At 43.7% G+C, this 18,880-nt stretch overlaps 1 protein-coding gene across 1 annotated transcript in view; it reads left to right on the top strand.

Annotated features, from left to right (window-relative positions):
• Positions 1–240: 240 nt before the first annotated feature.
• LOC124011585 (protocadherin-9-like) overlaps positions 241–18,880 on the top strand; it is a 194,754-nt gene continuing 176,114 nt past the window's right edge. The window contains exons 1-2 of the mRNA XM_046325040.1: positions 241–311; positions 4,231–4,282. Of these exons, the coding sequence (XP_046180996.1) occupies positions 241–311; positions 4,231–4,282 (123 nt within the window). The remainder of the gene's footprint in view (positions 312–4,230; positions 4,283–18,880) is intronic.

Raw genomic sequence — 18,880 nt, 5'->3', positions numbered from 1 at the left:
GACTGGAGAGACTGGAAAGACTGGAGAGACTGGAGAGACTGGAAAGAGACCGGAAAGACTGGAGAGACTGGAAAGACTGGAGAGACTGGAGAGACTGGAAAGAGACTGGAAAGACTGGAGAGACTGGAAAGAGATGGGAGAGACTGGAAAGACTGGAGAGACTGGACAGAGACTGGAAAGAGACCGGACAGAGACTGGACAGAGACCGGAGAGACTGGACAGAGACTGGACAGAGACCGGATGACTGGACAGAGACTGGACAGAGACCGGAGAGACTGGACAGAGACTGGACTGAGACTGGACAGAGACTGGTGAGACTGGACAGAGACTGGACAGAGACTGGACAGAGACTGGAGAGACTGGACAGAGACTGGACAGAGACTGGAGAGACTGGACAGAGACTGGACAGAGACTGGAAGGAGACCTTTTAGACCTTTGCATTTTGATGTGCAGCCTCTTGAATTATGTTTGGGATTAATTAAAGCATGACTAATGCATTCCCAATTTCAAAGAGAGCCAATCTATGTATCCTTACAGGCCAGACTAGACCCCCCGTCACCACATTTCTGAAAATATACCTACTCATTTGTTTCAGTACTGAGCCTTGAAGTGGAAGTCTGTTGAAGCGAAAGGTTCCCCCCTTGTTATATTGCTGTTAAATGGCGCCGGTCTTTTATCTTGCTAACCGTGATTTAGAAGGCCCTACTGTAGTGTGTGATTGTGAATGAGTCTGGAAGGATTCAATCAGTTTCAGTTGTACAGACACTGTCGACATCCATAGAAAACATGAGTTTAAAAAATATATATATATGTTTTTACTTCATCTTTATTTAACCAGGTAAGCCAGTTGCGACCTGGCCAAGATAAAGCCAAGCAGTGTGGCAAAAACAACAACAACAAAAGAGTTATACATAAACAAACATACAGTCAATAACACAATATAAAAATATATGTACAGTGTGTGCAAATGTAGAACATTAGGGAGGTAAGGCAATAAATAGGCCATAGAGGCAAAACAACTACAATTTAGCATTAACACTGGAGTGATAGATGTGCAGATGATGATGTGCAAGTAGAGATACCAGGGTGCAAAAGAGACAGAGGATAAATACAGTATGGGGATGAGGTAGTTGGGTGGGCTATTTACAGATGGCTGAGTACAGGTACATTGATCGGTAAGATGCTCCGACAGCTGGTGCTTAAAGCTAGTGAGGGAGATATAAGACTCCAGCTTCAGTGATTTTTGCAATTCGTTCCAGTCATTGGCAGCAGAGAACTGGAACGAAAGGTGGCCAAAGGAAGTGTTGGCTTTGGGGATGACCAGTGAAATATACCTGCTGGAGTGCGTGCTACGGGTGGGTGTTGCTATGGTGACCAGCGAGCTGAGATAAGGGGGGACTTTATCTAGTAAACTTATAGATGACCTGGAGCCAGTGGGTTTGGCGACGAGTATGAAGCGAGGGCCAGCCAACGAAAGCATACAGGTTGCAGTGGTGGGTAGTATATGGGGCTTTGGTGACAAAACGGATGGCGCTGTGATAGACTACATCCAGTTTGCTGAGTAGAGTGTTGGGGGCTATTTTGTAAATGACATCGCCGAAGTCAAGTATCGGTAGAATAGTCAGTTTTACGAGGGTGAGTGTGAGTGAAGGAGGCATGAGTGAAGGAGGCTTTGTTGCGAAATTGGATGCCAATTCTAGATTTAATTTTGGATTGGAGATGGTTAATATGAGTCTGGAAGGAGAGTTTACAGTCTAACCAGACACCTAGGTATTTGTAGTTGTCCACATATTCTAACTCAGAACCGTCCAGAGTAGTGATGCTCGTCGGGCGGGCGTGTGCAGGCAACAATCGGTTGAAGAGCATTCATTTAGTTTTACTAGCATTTAAAAGCAGTTGGAGGCCACGGAAGGAGTGTTGTATGGCTTTGAAGCTCGTTTGGAGGTTTGTTAACACAGTGTCCAAAGAGGTGCCAGATGTATACAGAATGGTGTCGTCTGAATATAGGGGATCAGAAAATCACCAGCAGCAAGACTGACATCATTGATACATACAGAGGAAAGAGTTGGCCTGAGATTTGAACCCTGTGGCACCCCCATAGAGACTTCCAGAGGTCCGGCCAACAGGCCCTCTGATTTGAGACACTGAACTCTGTCTGATAAGTAGTTGGTGAACAACGTGAAGCAGTCATTAGAGAAACCAAGGATATTGAATTTGTCGATAAGAATGCGATGATTGACAGAGCCAAAAGCCTTGGCCAGGGTGATGAAGACGGCTGCACAGTACTGTCTTTTATCGATGGCGGTTATGATATCATTTAGGACCTTGAGCGTGGCTGAGGGTGCACCCATGACCAGTTAGGAAACCAGATTGCATAGTGGAGAAGGTACGGTGGGGGCTTTTGAAATGGTCGGTGATCTGTTTGTTAACTTGGCTTTCGAAAACTTTAGAAAGGCAGGGCAGGATGGATATAGGTCTTTAGCAGTTTGGGTCTAGAGTGTCTCCCCCTTTGAAGAGGGGGATGACCGCAGCTGCTTTCGAATCTTTGGGAATCTCAGAAGACACGAAAGATAGGTTTAACAGGCTAGTAATAGGAGTGGCAACAATTTCGGCAGCTTTCCAATCTTTGGGGATCTCAGATAAATACAATATGGGGATGAGGTAGTTGGGTGTGCTATTTAACTGTATAGTGCAACTGTATAGTGCAGCTTTCCAATCTTTGGGGATCTCAGACGATACGAAAGAGAGGTTGAACAGGCTAGCAATAGGGGTCACAACAATTTCAGCAGATCATTTTAGAAAGAGAGGGTCCAGATTGTCTAGCCCGGCTGATTTGTAGGGATCCAGATTTTGCAGCTCTTTCAGAACATCAGCTGTCTGGATGAGAAGCAAGTTGCTGCGGGGGGTGCAGAGCTGTTGGCCGGGGTTGGGGTAGCCAGGTGGAAAGCATGGCCAGCCATAGAAAAATGCTTACTGAAATTATCGATTATCGTAGATTTATCAGTGGTGACAGTGTTTCTTAGCCTCAGAGCAGTGGGCAGCTGGGAGGAGATACTCTTATTCTCCATGGACTGTGCAGTGTCCCAGAACCCTTTGGAGTTAGTGCTAAAGGATGCAAATTTATGTTTGAAAAAGCCATCCTTACCTTTCCTAACTGACTGTGTATATTGGGTCCTGGCTACCCTGAAAAGTTGCTTATCGCATATTCACATATTCGATGCTAATGTTCAGAACGCCACAGGATGTTTTTGTGCTGTGTAGTACTTGTACTACATATGGGACACAGACCGACTGAAGGTTAGGGACCAGCTGGCTGTTTCTCTTGATGTCTTGTTTGTGACATCCGTGTGTTCCTCACTGTTAAAAGGCTAGGTAATGCCTTTCAGGCGGCCCTTACTTCAGTCCACACAACAACTGTCTAGTGCACTTCTTTTGACAAAGCAAATACTTTATCACCTTAGTATGTTTGTGTTTCACAATAACAACAATGTTAAACACAGTAATTATCTTGTTTTGTTTTATGATACTCTAGTCTTTCACGGACTGTTAGTGTTTAGTCTTCTTGGCCTCAGAAATAGCTGTACATTTCTTCAATATTCTCTTTAAGACTTTTTAAAGGCTCTTTAAAGTACAGCAAACTGCTGAAAGTGAGCCGTTTCAGATAAGCTTTAAAAGCACAGCAGCATCATAATATTCATGTCATGGAATTAACGGATTGGTGAAATGCAATACATAATGACGTGATAAAAAGCCGCTCTGTGTTTCCGTTTTGTCCCTACGAGAAACATTTGTGAGAAGAGATGGCAACTTGAAAATGACATTTTGTGTACAGACGTCCAAAGGCAACACAATAATTGCAGAAGAAAAGTGGCTTAGCCTCATTCTCTGATAATTGTATCTGTGTCTAACACACACACACACACACACACACACACACACACACACACACACACACACACACACACACACACACACACACACACACACACACACACACACACACACACACACACACACACACACACACACACACACACACACACACACACACACACACACACACACACACACACACGCACACACACACAGTGGATGAGATGAGCTTCCACTCTGCAACGAATGAGAAGTGTTCCAAAACCAGTTCTGCTCTGCCCTTGGAACCGTGGATCAGGAAGTGACTGAAGAGCTTCTGTCCCAGTGTACCTCTGTAACACTTGGCTTTGTCCCTAGTCACTGCCTGGATCAGAGAAGCTGCGCTGCCATCATCCCAGTGCTGGCAGCAGTAAGGCCAGGCTTAGAATGACAAATTGGTTGGGGGGAGCTGATGACAGCAGGCCAAGACAGATACTTTGAAGAGGAAACGGTCGGACTGGTTTGTGACAAGCATGCAAACGATATGGCCAAGTGTATACATGCCTGAAGGCCCTGCGATGTGGAGAGATCCTGTCCCAAAGAAAAGGTGGTACAAGTCAAGACTAAACAGACTTGAGGCTGTTCAGATCAAAAGTATTGAATAAACAGAAGAATTAGAGCTCCTCTGTCTCGTCTCTTGCTGCCTGACCTAAATCTGAAGAAAATAGAACTGAAAATACTTAGTTAGTTTGATATATAACAATAATAATAAAAAATATTCAAATCTATGTATGGATAGCTGTGTGAGTTGGCATTTTGGAAATGTGTAGGTCATAGGTCACCAAGCTTTTTTCTGAATCAAGATCACTTCCTGAGTCACAAATGCATGCCTGGGATCTAGAGCTCTGATTTTCTTTTTTTGCATAACAAAAATGTAAGCCTATGCAACAATAACCAATTAAAAACAGTACTGTAGCAATGAGGTTTGAGCAGTAAGCTATAGGCCCAATACATTATCACCGTATTCTGACTTTGCTTGAATTTACCTGCCAATGCATTGTTGTACGGGACACTTTCTTTAAATTATATTTCAAAATTTGAGGTAGGCTATATGATCACACCAGTAATAGATCCATTGTTGAGTGATCACACAGCTTTTTATTTTACTGGTGGCTGCATCTGATGCTCAGTCTCAGCGGAAGGAGAGAGCAGCAGACTGAGGGTCAGTCTCAGCAGAGGGAGAGAGCAGCAGGCTGAGGGTCAGTCTCAGCAGAGGGAGAGAGCAGCAAACTGAGGGTAAGTCTCAGCAGAGGGAGAGAGCAGCAGACTGAGGGTCAGTCTCAACAGAGGGAGAGAGCAGCAGGCTGAGGGTCAGTCTCAGCAGAGGGAGAGAGCAGCAGGCTGAGGGTCAGTCTCAGCAGAGGGAGAGAGCAGCAGGCTGAGGGTCAGTCTCAGCAGAGGGAGAGAGCAGCAGACTGAGGGTCAGTCTCAGCAGAGGGAGAGAGCAGCAGACTGAGGGTAAGTCTCAGCAGAGGGAGAGAGCAGCAGGCTGAGGGTCAGTCTCAGCAGAGGGAGAGAGCAGCAAACTGAGGGTCAGTCTCAGCAGAGGGAGAGAGCAGCAGGCTGAGGGTCAGTCTCAGCAGAGGGAGAGAGCAGCAGGCTGAGGGTCAGTCTCAGCAGTGGGAGAGAGCAGCAGGCTGAGGGTCAGTCTCAGTAGAGGGAGAGAGCAGCAGACTGAGGGTCAGTCTCAGCAGAGAGAGAGAGCAGCAGGCTGAGGGTCAGTCTCAGTAGAGGGAGAGAGCAGCAGGCTGAGGGTCAGTCTCAGCAGAGGGAGAGAGCAGCAGGCTGAGGGTCAGTCTCAGCAGAGGGAGAGAGCAGCAGGCTGAGGGTCAGTCTCAGCAGAGGGAGAGAGCAGCAGGCTGAGGGTCAGTCTCAGCAGAGGGAGAGAGCAGCAGGCTGAGGGTCAGTCTCAGCAGTGGGAGAGAGCAGCAGGCTGAGGGTCAGTCTCAGCAGAGGGAGAGAGCAGCAGACTGAGGGTCAGTCTCAGCAGTGGGAGAGAGCAGCAGGCTGAGGGTCAGTCTCAGCAGTGGGAGAGAGCAGCAGGCTGAGGGTCAGTCTCAGCAGAGGGAGAGAGCAGCAGACTGAGGGTCAGTCTCAGCAGAGGGAGAGAGCAGCAGACTCAGGGTCCGTCACTCAACATCCCTCCGCTTTCACTTTCCTCCACTGACACTGACCCAAAAGGGACACCGTCTTCCAGCTGAAACTCGAGTCACATCGCATAATTTCTGCCTCATGCACAAATTCAGGTTGTTACTCCTATGAACAGAGAAGGTGAAATATTACCTCAATATTAAAAAACACCCAAGTCGCTAATAATAATAACAACGCAAGCCTACAGATACACTTTCCTACTCGTTCGTTACTGCTGCAGTGCTTGTTGTAGCGCTGAGTGGAAATAGGAACAACGAGCATTTTCTGGGTTATAAAAGTGTTGAATACAAAGTATTGACGGTGCTGAGTAAGAACTTATACATGAACTCACTACACACATACAGTGGGGCAAAAAAAGTATTTAGTCAGCCAACAATTTTGCAAGTTCGCCCACTTAAAACGATGACAAAGGCATGTCATTTTCATCATAGGTACACTTCAAGAAAATCAGATTGTAGAATTTTTTATGAATTTATTTGCAAATTATGGTGTAAAACAAGTATTTGGTCACCTACAAACAAGCAAGATTTCTGGCTCTCACAGACCTGTCACTTCTTCTTTAAGAGGCTCCTCTGTCCTGTGGCTGTGACTATAACTGAACCATACATACTTCATACAAACAGCAGCTCTTTGCTGTATTTCTTTATAGTCTATCTCTAGTCATGGTTTTAAACATTTTGAAATCTCACAGTATCAATTTTATCGTAGTTTTCTTTTATGCTTGCTACGTTACTGCAGACTTGGTCATCTGAACAATCTGATTGGCCAGCGGTGGGGTAGTGCACTTGATTTCCTCTGCAGGCCAACCGGGAAGGCAGAGCTTGTACCTTCAGACACATGAAATGGCCTACCTGGCGCAAACTGTTGGCTGCATTGGCTGCACCTACCACCAACAGCCTGAGACTAATAACAAAAAATGAGGAACACAAGGCTTTATGGTTTGGGTTTTTTACAGAAATGTTTGGCGATTGCCTAGTAATACCTGGGAGATGGACAAGTTGATCACGATAAACCGGTTGGTGACCACTGGTGTGGGCCAACGATTGGATGTCTCAAAAAATAAGATCTGCAATTATGACTGATGCAATTTCAATGTGTTTTATTGACAGTTTCCAGACATTTTTTTTACCTGAAGTTACTATCATTAGTTTAAAAATCTAAACACTTTTAAACATGCATTATGTTATTATAATTATGTTTCTGTTGTTGTCAATCTGATGACCTACTGTTTACAAATGTATAACTAAATTCTAACATACCCGCAATGTCCAAATGTATATGTCTCCCTGTTGATTATTCACACGAGAATCAAATGCATGTATTTGCAGTGAATGCACTTAGATCCCTGACATTTTAACAATTAATGTCCCAATAGAGTGATATGTCAGATGAATCATTATTCCATGAAAGCATTTACATAGCCAGGAAATACATCAAGCCAGTCAATTCGTATGAAATAAAAGGAGCCTAACCTAGAGTACACATTCAATTCTGAATACAAAACGCTTCCTCAATAAAGCTAGCTAGCTGACAAGTTACTTTCGCAATACGTTTTGAAGAATAAGCTAGCGCCGTCCAACATTAGCTTGATACTGTGCCAGTCACTGAAACGATGTTGCAACCAACACCCACAACTGGTTGCGTGGTGGCCTGGTCGCAGCCAACAACAGAACCAATTTGTGCTTAAAACTGCAGGCTATGCATCAAAGGCTGCACCAACCACACAGGACCACACATACCATCACAACTTCCAGAGAAAGAAAACCCTAGCAAAGACTGGAAGCGGACTTGTTCACCCTGCTAGTAGTGGACTACTTCTCAAAGTATGTATAAATTGCAAACCTGTCACTAACAAATGTCTGCAGATGTTGTAATCCATCTGAAAGTCATTTTTTTTGCCCACCATGTGGAACCCTGAGGCAATGGTTATGGATAACGGATCTCAGTTCCCCCGGAAGACCCCTTTCTGACTTTGCTGCCAAGTATGGATTTTGCCTTGTCACTGCTAGACCCATCAATCACAAACACAGCAGCGATCAGCTCATGGGAAAAGGATAGAAAGAGTGAGGATCAGCAACGAGCGCCACAGAGTCAGCGACCTCAGCAGACTCCCACTTAGAAAACAGGTGTGGGTGAATTGACTCAAAAGTCACAGGAAACAATGCCGAGGAGGGAAACGTTGCAGCACCACGATCCTCTATGGTGGAAGTTCCCCCACGGGTCCGTCCGCAGGAACAGACATGACCTCATCCATATGGATGAACCTGAGAATAACGACGCTAAAGCAGGAGAAAAGTCAAGTGTCTTCACCGTTCCCGACACACCGGGTCAACACCAACACACAAGGTCATCGCGGCTGTATCTGCTACACACCTACCACCATAAGGGCAGAATAATCTCTTGAGGTCTGTTAAGAGGAAGGCCCTTGTACCCATAGTTCTCTGAAAGGGGGGAGATGTGATGTTATTTGCATATTGTATCCTGATTGGCCGTATGCTAATGTTGCCCGTGGGAATGGTTCGTGAGGAAAGATTCTCCCTGTAATGTGAAGCAACGTCATGCTAGCAATAAATTAGCCTTCATAAAGCTACACCGTTAGTAGCTATTTTACTCACAAAATAAACAAGTTCAATAGTAAATAGTATTTATTTATTATTTACAGCTGATTTTCTAGCGGGAAGTGAAACACCAGAAGCCCATTTATGGCAATATGGTGTAAACTGGACCCCCCCCCCCCCACCCCCCCGATCTCTTTTAAGAGACAACTAATAAATGAAAATAAGCATACACTATGTGTGTGTGTGTGTGTGTGTGTGTGTGTGTGTGTGTGTGTGTGTGTGTGTGTGTGTGTGTGTGTGTGTGTGCGTGCGTGCGTGCGTGCGTGCGTGCGTGCGTGTGCGTGCGTGCGTGCGTGCGTGCGTGCGTGCGTGCGTGTGTGTGTGTGTGTGTGTGCGTGCGTGCGTGCGTGCGTGCGTGTGTGTGTGTGTGTGCGCACGCGTGTGTGTGTGTGTGTGTGTGTGTGTGTGTGTGTGTGTGGGGGGGGGGGGGGCTGTCAAAAGAATTCACAAAAAGAGAATGGTCAAAAAAAGGTCAAAAGGTCAAAATATCCCCTCCAGTAAACAAACCCAGGACCTTCAAATCCCAGGCTGGTGCCGCTAACCATTACTCTACCAGCCATGTTATAAAGATGTGTCAACTTTACACTCTATTTAATTGGGACAGTCTGGTGATGTCAACAAACATTCAAATCCAAAATGTTTTTGTTCATTCACTCAGGACACATTGAATGTTTATTTCTCTTCCTTAGGATAAAAAAAAAATGTTTTATGTAATTGTCTTAAACAGTTGATTTGTTGAAAATAGTTTAATTTTATCACGTAGCTTTAAAAATAAGCAAGCATGGAATTTTCTTTTGACTGCAAACAGGTCTCGCAAGCGTGCAGTGATCATCATGTTGTTGTTGTTGTTTACCTGGATGCTTTGTGTGCAAAACCCTGACACTTTTTACTTGTGGATGGCGACTTCACGTTTTCGGGAAAAAGTTGAAAAGCAACTCGAAACTGTGTTGATCAATTGGCTCACATTTGGGTTAGCAGACTGAATACAGTAAGGGATATCATTTGGATTAGCAGACTGAATACAGTAAGGGATATCATTTGGGTTAGCAGACTGAATACAGTAAGGGATATCATTTGGAATAGCAGACTGAATACAGTAAGGGATATCATTTGGATTAGCAGACTGAATACAGTAAGGGATATCATTTGGATTCGCAGACTGAATACAGTAAGGGATATAATGTGGATTAGCAGACTGAATTAATGCATAACAGTAAGGGATATAATTTGGATTAGCAGACTGAATACAGTAAGGGACATAATTTGGATTCGCAGACTGAATACAGTAAGGGACATAATTTGGATTAGCAGACTGAATACAGTAAGGGATATCATTTGGATTAGCAGACTGAATACAGTAAGGGATATCATTTGGATTAGCAGACTGAATACAGTAAGGGATATCATTTGGATTAGCAGACTGAATACAGTAAGGGACATAATTTGGATTCGCAGACTGAATACAGTAAGGGATATAATTTGGATTAGCAGACTGAATACAGTAAGGGATATCATTTGGATTAGCAGACTGAATACAGTAAGGGATATCATTTGGATTAGCAGACTGAATACAGTAAGGGATATCATTTGGATTAGCAGACTGAATTAATGCATAACAGTAAGGGATATAATTTGGATTAGCAGACTGAATTATTGCATAACAGTAAGGGATATAATTTGAATTCGCAGACTGAATACAGTAAGGGATATAATATGGATTAGCAGACTGAATACAGTAAGGGATATAATATGGATTCGCAGACTGAATACAGTAAGGGATATAATTTGGATTAGCAGACTGAATTAATGCATAACGGTAAGGGATATAATTTGGATTCGCAGACTGAATACAGTAAGGGATATAATTTGGATTAGCAGACTGAATACAGTAAGGGATATAATATGGATTAGCAGACTGAATACAGTAAGGGATATAATATGGATTAGCAGACTGAATACAGTAAGGGATATCATTTGGATTAGCAGACTGAATTAATGCATAACAGTAAGGGATATAATTTGCTCTGGATCTTCTAACAGCAATGTGTCGTTTCTGGTGTGTGCATATATTATAAATTAGCGGCGTGTTGTTTTTTTCCCAAAAGTTGCCAAAGTTTGGTGTACCTAACTGGCTAAAATAGCAGCCAAGTAGCACCCGGTTTAAGAACTCTGATATTCTGCTGAAAAGATCTGAGCATTGTCAGAAATGCTACAAAAAGGTAGCACGTCGTTGGTGTTTGCTGGGCAGAAACGTGCACGTGAGAGCGGTAAATTGTGAATTTAATCAAAACTGTCGCCCCTACAAACGTATTCAGTCCAAATGGATCTTAAGTCTAATGGCCGCCTTATGGACTCTGTAGTCTTGTTTAAATCCGGAATCTAGAATTTGAGCTAAGTTTGAGCAATAAAATTGTCTGACGACTCTGATGCTAACGACCCTGTCAAAAATCCCATATAGTGGTTCTCGGCGACAGTTGGACGGAGAGTGACTAGAGGTGGGGAGGGTGTTGTGTACCTCCAATCAAGTTGATATGCACATTTCTTTGACAATGGTGTCATATCAGCTTACATATGATGGTAGGGAGATTTAATTTAGCTGTGCTTCAACTATAATAGCTAGAACAAAAGTGGGCGTCACAGTGAGTGGTTGGTCTATTACTAACAAGCTGCTCTGTTTTACGTTGTAATTACATTGTTTTCCTGAGCATACTGGCACCTTAGTCAAAGGCTTCTGAGAGCCTTAAGACTGTTTTGTCATGGAAATTAGCCCTCCTCTGAGCCAAAACAATTATGGCAATGCTACAGGTCTGCTGTAAGCGTGGCATGGCATGTCAACGTACAGGCAGGAAGTCAGACAAACAGCCGTGGGTAGGAGGAAGTGATTGGTTCACACTGGTTTGAGTGGTTTATGTAGACCTTGCAGATGTTTCTGATGAGTTAGTTAATACATCATATGAGGTGCTTTATAATGCATTAAACATAGTTCATAAGGAGATAGAATACATTTTACTAACTTGGTTGCAACAAATACTTTCTCTTGTGGTACATTTTCACAACTCTTAGTAGAAAACTCCAAACTGGTCACACTAGTAACACAGCCAGTTGTTTCATTAAAACCCTGTCATTGTGCATTCATTTGGACTGTAAACATCTTTCACGACACACAACCATTGATTCAAAATATAAGTTCATTGTGAAGTAAGGGGAACATTGGTTTAATCACCCATAACACAACATAATAATATATTTTTGTTCAATTTAGTCGTTTTAACTACCAGTTAATCTAATTGAAAACAATGCAAGATATGTGTTTCAAAAACGCCCGTAGAGGTGCTGAAAGTAATATGCTACAATACTGTTGTCACGTCCTGACCTTGGGTTTCTTTTTTATGTCTCTGTTTTAGTTTGGTCAGGGATTGAGTTGGGGTGGTCAGGGCGTGAGTTGGGGTGGTCAGGGCGTGAGTTGGGGTGGTCAGGGAGTGAGTTGGGGTGGTCAGGGCGTGAGTTGGGGTGGTCAGGGAGTGAGTTGGGGTGGTCAGGGCGTGAGTTGGGGTGGTCAGGGAGTGAGTTGGGGTGGTCAGGGCGTGAGTTGGGGTGGTCAGGGCGTGAGTTGGGCTGGTCAGGGCGTGAGTTGGGGTGGTCAGGGAGTGAGTTGGGGTGGTCAGGGCGTGAGTTGGGGTGGGCAGGGCGTGAGTTGGGCTGGTCAGGGAGTGAGTTGGGGTGGTCAGGGCGTGAGTTGGGCTGGTCAGGGCGTGAGTTGGGCTGGTCAGGGCGTGAGTTGGGGTGGTCAGGGAGTGAGTTGGTGTGGTCAGGGCGTGAGTTAGGTCATGGTCAGGGCGTGAGTTGGGATGGTCAGGGAGTGAGTTGGGGTGGTCAGGGCGTGAGTTAGGTCATGGTCAGGGCGTGAGTTGGGATGGTCAGGGAGTGAGTTGGGGTGGTCAGGGCGTGAGTTGGGATGGTCAGGGAGTGAGTTGGGGTGGTCAGGGCGTGAGTTGGGGTGGTCAGGGCGTGAGTTGGGGTGGTCAGGGCGTGAGTTGGGGTGGGTCAGGGCGTGAGTTGGGGTGGTCAGGGAGTGAGTTGGGGTGGGTCAGGGCGTGAGTAGGGGTGGTCAGGGCGTGAGTTGGGGTGGTCAGGGAGTGAGTTGGGGTGGTCAGGGCGTGAGTTGGGGTGGTCAGGGTGTGAGTTGGGGTGGTCAGGGAGTGAGTTGGGGTGGTCAGGGCGTGAGTTGGGCTGGTCAGGGCGTGAGTTGGGGTGGTCAGGGCGTGAGTTGGGCTGGTCAGGGCGTGAGTTGGGCTGGTCAGGGCGTGAGTTGGGGTGGTCATGGTCAGGGCGTGAGTTGGGGTGGTCAGGGAGTGAGTTGGGGTGGTCAGGGAGTGAGTTGGGGTGGTCAGGGCGTGAGTTGGGGTGGTCAGGGCGTGAGTTGGGGTGGTCAGGGCGTGAGTTGGGGTGGTCAGGCCGTGAGTTGGGGTGGGCATTCTATGTTTGTAATTCTGTGTTTGACCTGGTGTGGTTCACAATCAGAGGCAACTATTTATCGTTGTCTCTGATTGAGAACCATACTTAGGCAGCCTGTTTCCCCACTATGGGTTGTGGGTTGTTGTTGTCTCTGATTGAGAACCATACTTAGGCAGCCTGTTACCATACTTAGTCAGCCTGTTTTCCCACTATGATTTGTGGGTATTTGTTTTCTGCGTCTGTGTTTTACCATACAGAACTGTTTCGGTTTTTTCATTTATATTTCTTGTTCTTTTGTTTTCTGTGTTCAGTTTAATAAATATATTATGGACACTTACCACGCTGCGCATTGGTCCGATATTTTATACTCCTCGTCAGAAGAGGAGGAGAACCGTTACAACTGTAAATTACAGCTTTCACTTTAGGCAATACTCTTACATAACCCAACAATATGTATCATTTCCATAATATCTATCCAATATTTAATCAAAGGTGTGATCAATGAAGACATCCTCTACAATCTCTCATGCAAAAAAAATAAAATAATAATATTTCAGATATGCTGTTTGTAATCAAGCATTTGGCCATAAATTCTCATCCACATCACAGTGAATGTCCTCATTGTACATGCACCATGGGGAAAACCTTTTGGTGTGGCGAATCCAAGCTTGACATTGGTCTGCATTGATGTCGTCGCATACCTCATCCATGGCCAGAAAGAGAGTGGCACACTCACAGGGATTGTGATTGTACACCTTCCGTCTTCATCCTGAAAACAAATCCTCAATAGTGCTGAGGAAAGAAGAGTACGGGGGGTCACGAATCAGGCACTGGGCCTGACTGACATTGACCCACACAATGACCGCTTCAACTTGACAGGCCTGCTCAATTTAATTCAATTGAGAAATATAATGAGGTGTGCAGCATTGTAGGATCCAAGTAATGCCCTATGTCCTACCACACCATGTTCAGAGATACATTGTATTAGGATAGTATTCAGATCCCTTGACTTCTTCCCCCCCAATTTTTTTTTACATTAAAGCCTTATTCTAAAACGGATTTAATTTTTTTTTTTTTTTTAATCATCAATCTACATGCAATAACCCATAATGACAAAGCGAAAACAGGTGTTTAGACTTTTTGCAGCATATTTAAAAAAATATTATTTAGATAAGAATTCAGAACCTTTTGCTATGAGACTCAAAACTGGTACAGAGAGATCCTGGATGAAAACCTGCTCTTTATTTGTACTATTTTCTACATCGTAGAACAATAGTGGAATCATCAAAGCCATGAAATAACACATATGGAATCATGTAGTAACCAAAAAAAGTGTTAAACAAATCAAATACATTTTCGATTTTCAGTTCTTCAAAGTAGTCACCCTTTGGCTACTTTGGAAAGAAGACGCAGAGTTACCTCTGCTGCAGAGGTTAAAGTTCATTAGAGTTACCAGCCTCAGAAATTGCAGCCCAAATAAATGCTTCACAAAGTTCAAGTAACAGACACCTCTCAACATCAACTGTTCAGAGGAGACTGAGTGAATCAGCATTCTGCAGCGATACGGTCCAATTGCTGAAACAACAAAAAACACCACTAAAGGACACCAATAATAAGAAGAGAATTGCTTGGGCCAAGAAACACTAGAAATGGACATTAGACTGGTGGAAATCTGTCCTTTGTACTGATTTGAGATTTTTGGTTCCAACCGCCGTGTCTTTGTGAGACGCCGAGTAGGTGAACGGATTGTCTCTACATGTGTGGTTCCCATCGTGAAGCATGGAGGAGGAGGTGTGATGGTGTGGGCATGCTTTTCTGGTGACATAGTCTGTGGGTTATTTAGAATTCAAGGTACACTTAACCAGCATGGCTACCACAGAATTATGCAGCGATACGCCATCCCATCTGGTTTGCACTTAGTTGGACTATCATTTATTTTTTTTAAAGACAATGGCCCAACACATCTCCAGGCTGTGGAAGGGCTATTTGACAAATAAATAGAGTGATGGAGTGCTGCATCAGATGACCTGGTCTCCACAATCACCTGACCTCAACCCAGTTGAGATGATTTGAGATGAGTTAGGCCGTAGACTGATGGAAAAGCAGCCCAAAAGTGTTCAACATATGTGGGAGCTCCTTCAAGACTGTTGGAAAGCATTCCAGGTGAAGCTGGTGGAGAGAATGCCAAGTGTGCAAAGCATACTTGTGAACATTTTACCACATACGTGTGAACATTTTACCAAAGTGATTCCAACAAAAAAAACAACACACATGTATTTTTTATTTAACCAGGCAAGTCAGTTAAGAACAAATTCTTATTTGCAATGATGGCCAAACCCAGCCAAACCCAGACGACGAGGGGCCAATTGTCCACCACCCTATGGGACTCCCAGCCAGATGTGACACAGCCTGGATTTGAACCAGGTACTGAAGTGACACCTCCTGTACTGAGTTGCCAGAGTCTTAGACCACTGCACCACTAAATACTAAACACAAATGGGAAATAGTAAAACCATTGGAGGGAAGTGCAGTAATGCTTGATGCCGCGGCAGCCTGAATGTCTGTGAGTCTGTGTTGTTTCACTGTTTGACTGACAGAGTCTATCTAAAAACATGGCAGGTAGATACCCTGACTGCCTTGTAAGTTTTTTTTGCCATTAAAATGATATTCAATTAGGCTTTGATGGCTTATTGCCTGAAACCACGCCTTTATAATGATTTCAGGTAGAACATTCAAATTGAAATATTTTTATTGCCTTGGAGCCCCATCAAAATAATTGTTTTGATGTGTCCTGTATTTGATGTGGCACTGACGTTACTTGGAAGCGATCCTAGCCAGGGAAAAGTATATTTTAAGAGCTATGTTGACTGAAATGTGCTACAGTCCCTTGGCTCGATGTTATGGAATTTGAGTCCAACATCAGGCTAGCAGAAAGCCGGTCAGTGGTTTTTGGGGAGACAGTGTCTCTATGTACAATGTTGTCACTTTGATTGTGTGTCCAATGCTGCATAATAATACCGGGGGATAATGTTCAGGTTTGGGGGGAGGATGTTGTTGAAACACAGCTAGCATCTCAATTTCTATGGAAAACCTATTATTGTTCACTGAACGCTTTTCCATCTGGGACGTCTGTATCCTTTCCTCAAATTGTTAAAAAAAAATACAAATATATATATATTTTTTTTTAAAGAGTAGAGTAATTATCCTATATATACAGGAACTACTGCTGTACACACACACACGTTATATTAATGTACTGTCCATACTATCTATACACACCATGCTATATAACTATTGCTGTACACCCCTTTTCTATTCATGTGCTGTCCATACTATCTATACACACCATGCTATATAACTATTGCTGTACACCCCTTTTCTATTCATGTGCTGTCCATACTATCTATACACACCATGCTATATAACTACTGCTGTACACCCCTCTTCTATTCATGTGCTGTCCATACTATCTATACACACCATGCTATATAACTATTGCTGTACACCCCTTTTCTATTCATGTGCTGTCCATACTATCTATACACACCATGCTGTACACCCCTTTTCTATTCATGTGCTGTCCATACTATCTATACACACCATGCTGTACACCCCTTTTCTATTCATGTGCTGTCCATACTATCTATACACACCATGCTATATAACTATTGCTGTACACCCCTTTTCTATTAATGTGCTGTCCATACTATCCATACACACCATGCTATATAACTACTGCTGTACACCCCTTTTCTATTCATGTGCTGTCCATACTATCTATACACACCATGCTGTACACCCCTTTTCTATTAATGTGCTGTCCATACTATCCATACACACCATGCTATATAACTACTGCTGTACACCCCTTTTCTATTCATGTGCTGTCCATACTATCCATACACACCATGCTATATAACTACTGCTGTACACCCCTTTTCTATGCATGTGCTGTCCATACTATCTATACACACCATGCTATATAACTATTGCTGTACACCCCTTTTCTATTCATGTGCTGTCCATACTATCCATACACACCATGCTATATAACTACTGCTGTACACCCCTTTTCTATTCATGTGCTGTCCATACTATCTATACACACCATGCTATATAACTACTGCTGTACACCCCTTTTCTATTCATGTGCTGTCCATACTATCTATACACACCATGCTGTACACCCCTTTTCTATTAATGTGCTGTCCATACAATCCATACACACCATGCTATATAACTACTGCTGTACACCCCTTTTCTATTCATGTGCTGTCCATACTATCTATACACACCATGCTATATAACTACTGCTGTACACCCCTTTTCTATTCATGTGCTGTCCATACTATCTATACACACCATGCTATATAACTACTGCTGTACACCCCTCTTCTATTCATGTGCTGTCCATACTATCTATACACACCATGCTATATAACTACTGCTGTACACCCCTCTTCTATTCATGTGCTGTCCATACACACCATGCTATATAACTACTGCTGTACACCCCTTTTCTATTCATGTGCTGTCCATACTATCTATATACACCCTGCTGTACACCCCTCTTCTATTCATGTGCTGTCCATACTGTCTATACACACCATGCTGTACACCCCTCTTCTATTCATGTGCTGTCCATACACACCATGCTATATAACTACTGCTGTACACCCCTCTTCTATTCATGTGCTGTCTATACACACCATGCTGTACACCCCTCTTCTATTCATGTGCTGTCTATACACACCATGCTGTACACCCCTCTTCTATTCATGTGCTGTCTATACACACCATGCTGTACACCCCTCTTCTATTCATGTGCTGTCCATACTATATATACACACCATGCTATATAACTACTGCTGTACACCCCTTTTCTATTCATGTGCTGTCCATACTATCTATACACACCATGCTATATAACTACTGCTGTACACCCCTTTTCTATTCATGTGCTGTCCATACTATCTATACACACCATGCTGTACACCCCTTTTCTATTCATGTGCTGTCCATACTATCTATACACACCATGCTATATAACTACTGCTGTACACCCCTCTTCTATTCATGTGCTGTCCATACTATCTATACACACCATGCTGTACACCCCTCTTCTATTCATGTGCTGTCCATACTATATATACACACCATGCTGTACACCCCTCTTCTATTCATGTGCTGTCCATACTATCTATACACACCATGCTGTACACCCCTCTTCTATTCATGTGCTGTCCATACTGTCTATACACACCATGCTGTACACCCCTTTTCTATTCATGTGCTGTCCATACTATCTATACACACCATGCTGTACACCCCTCTTCTATTCATGTGCTGTCCATACTATCTATACACACCATGCTGTACACCCCTTTTCTATTCACGTGCTGTCCATACTATCTATACACACCATGCTATATAACTACTGCTGTACACCCCTCTTCTATTCATGTGCTGTCCATACTATCTATACACACCATGCTGTACACCCCTTTTCTATTCATGTGCTGTCCATACTGTCTATACACACCATGCTGTACACCCCTTTTCTATTCATGTGCTGTCCATACTATCTATACACACCATGCTGTACACCCCTTTTCTATTCATGTGCTGTCCATACTATCTATACACACCATGCTGTACACCCCTTTTCTATTCATGTGCTGTCCATACTATCTATACACACCATGCTGTACACCCCTTTTCTATTCATGTGCTGTCCATACTAT

This window comes from Oncorhynchus gorbuscha, linkage group LG23 (assembly GCF_021184085.1).
Source record: "Oncorhynchus gorbuscha isolate QuinsamMale2020 ecotype Even-year linkage group LG23, OgorEven_v1.0, whole genome shotgun sequence".
NCBI classification, from domain to species: domain Eukaryota; kingdom Metazoa; phylum Chordata; class Actinopteri; order Salmoniformes; family Salmonidae; genus Oncorhynchus; species Oncorhynchus gorbuscha.
Note: the sequence above shows the minus strand (reverse complement) of the source record. Positions and strands in the feature narration are given on the sequence as shown.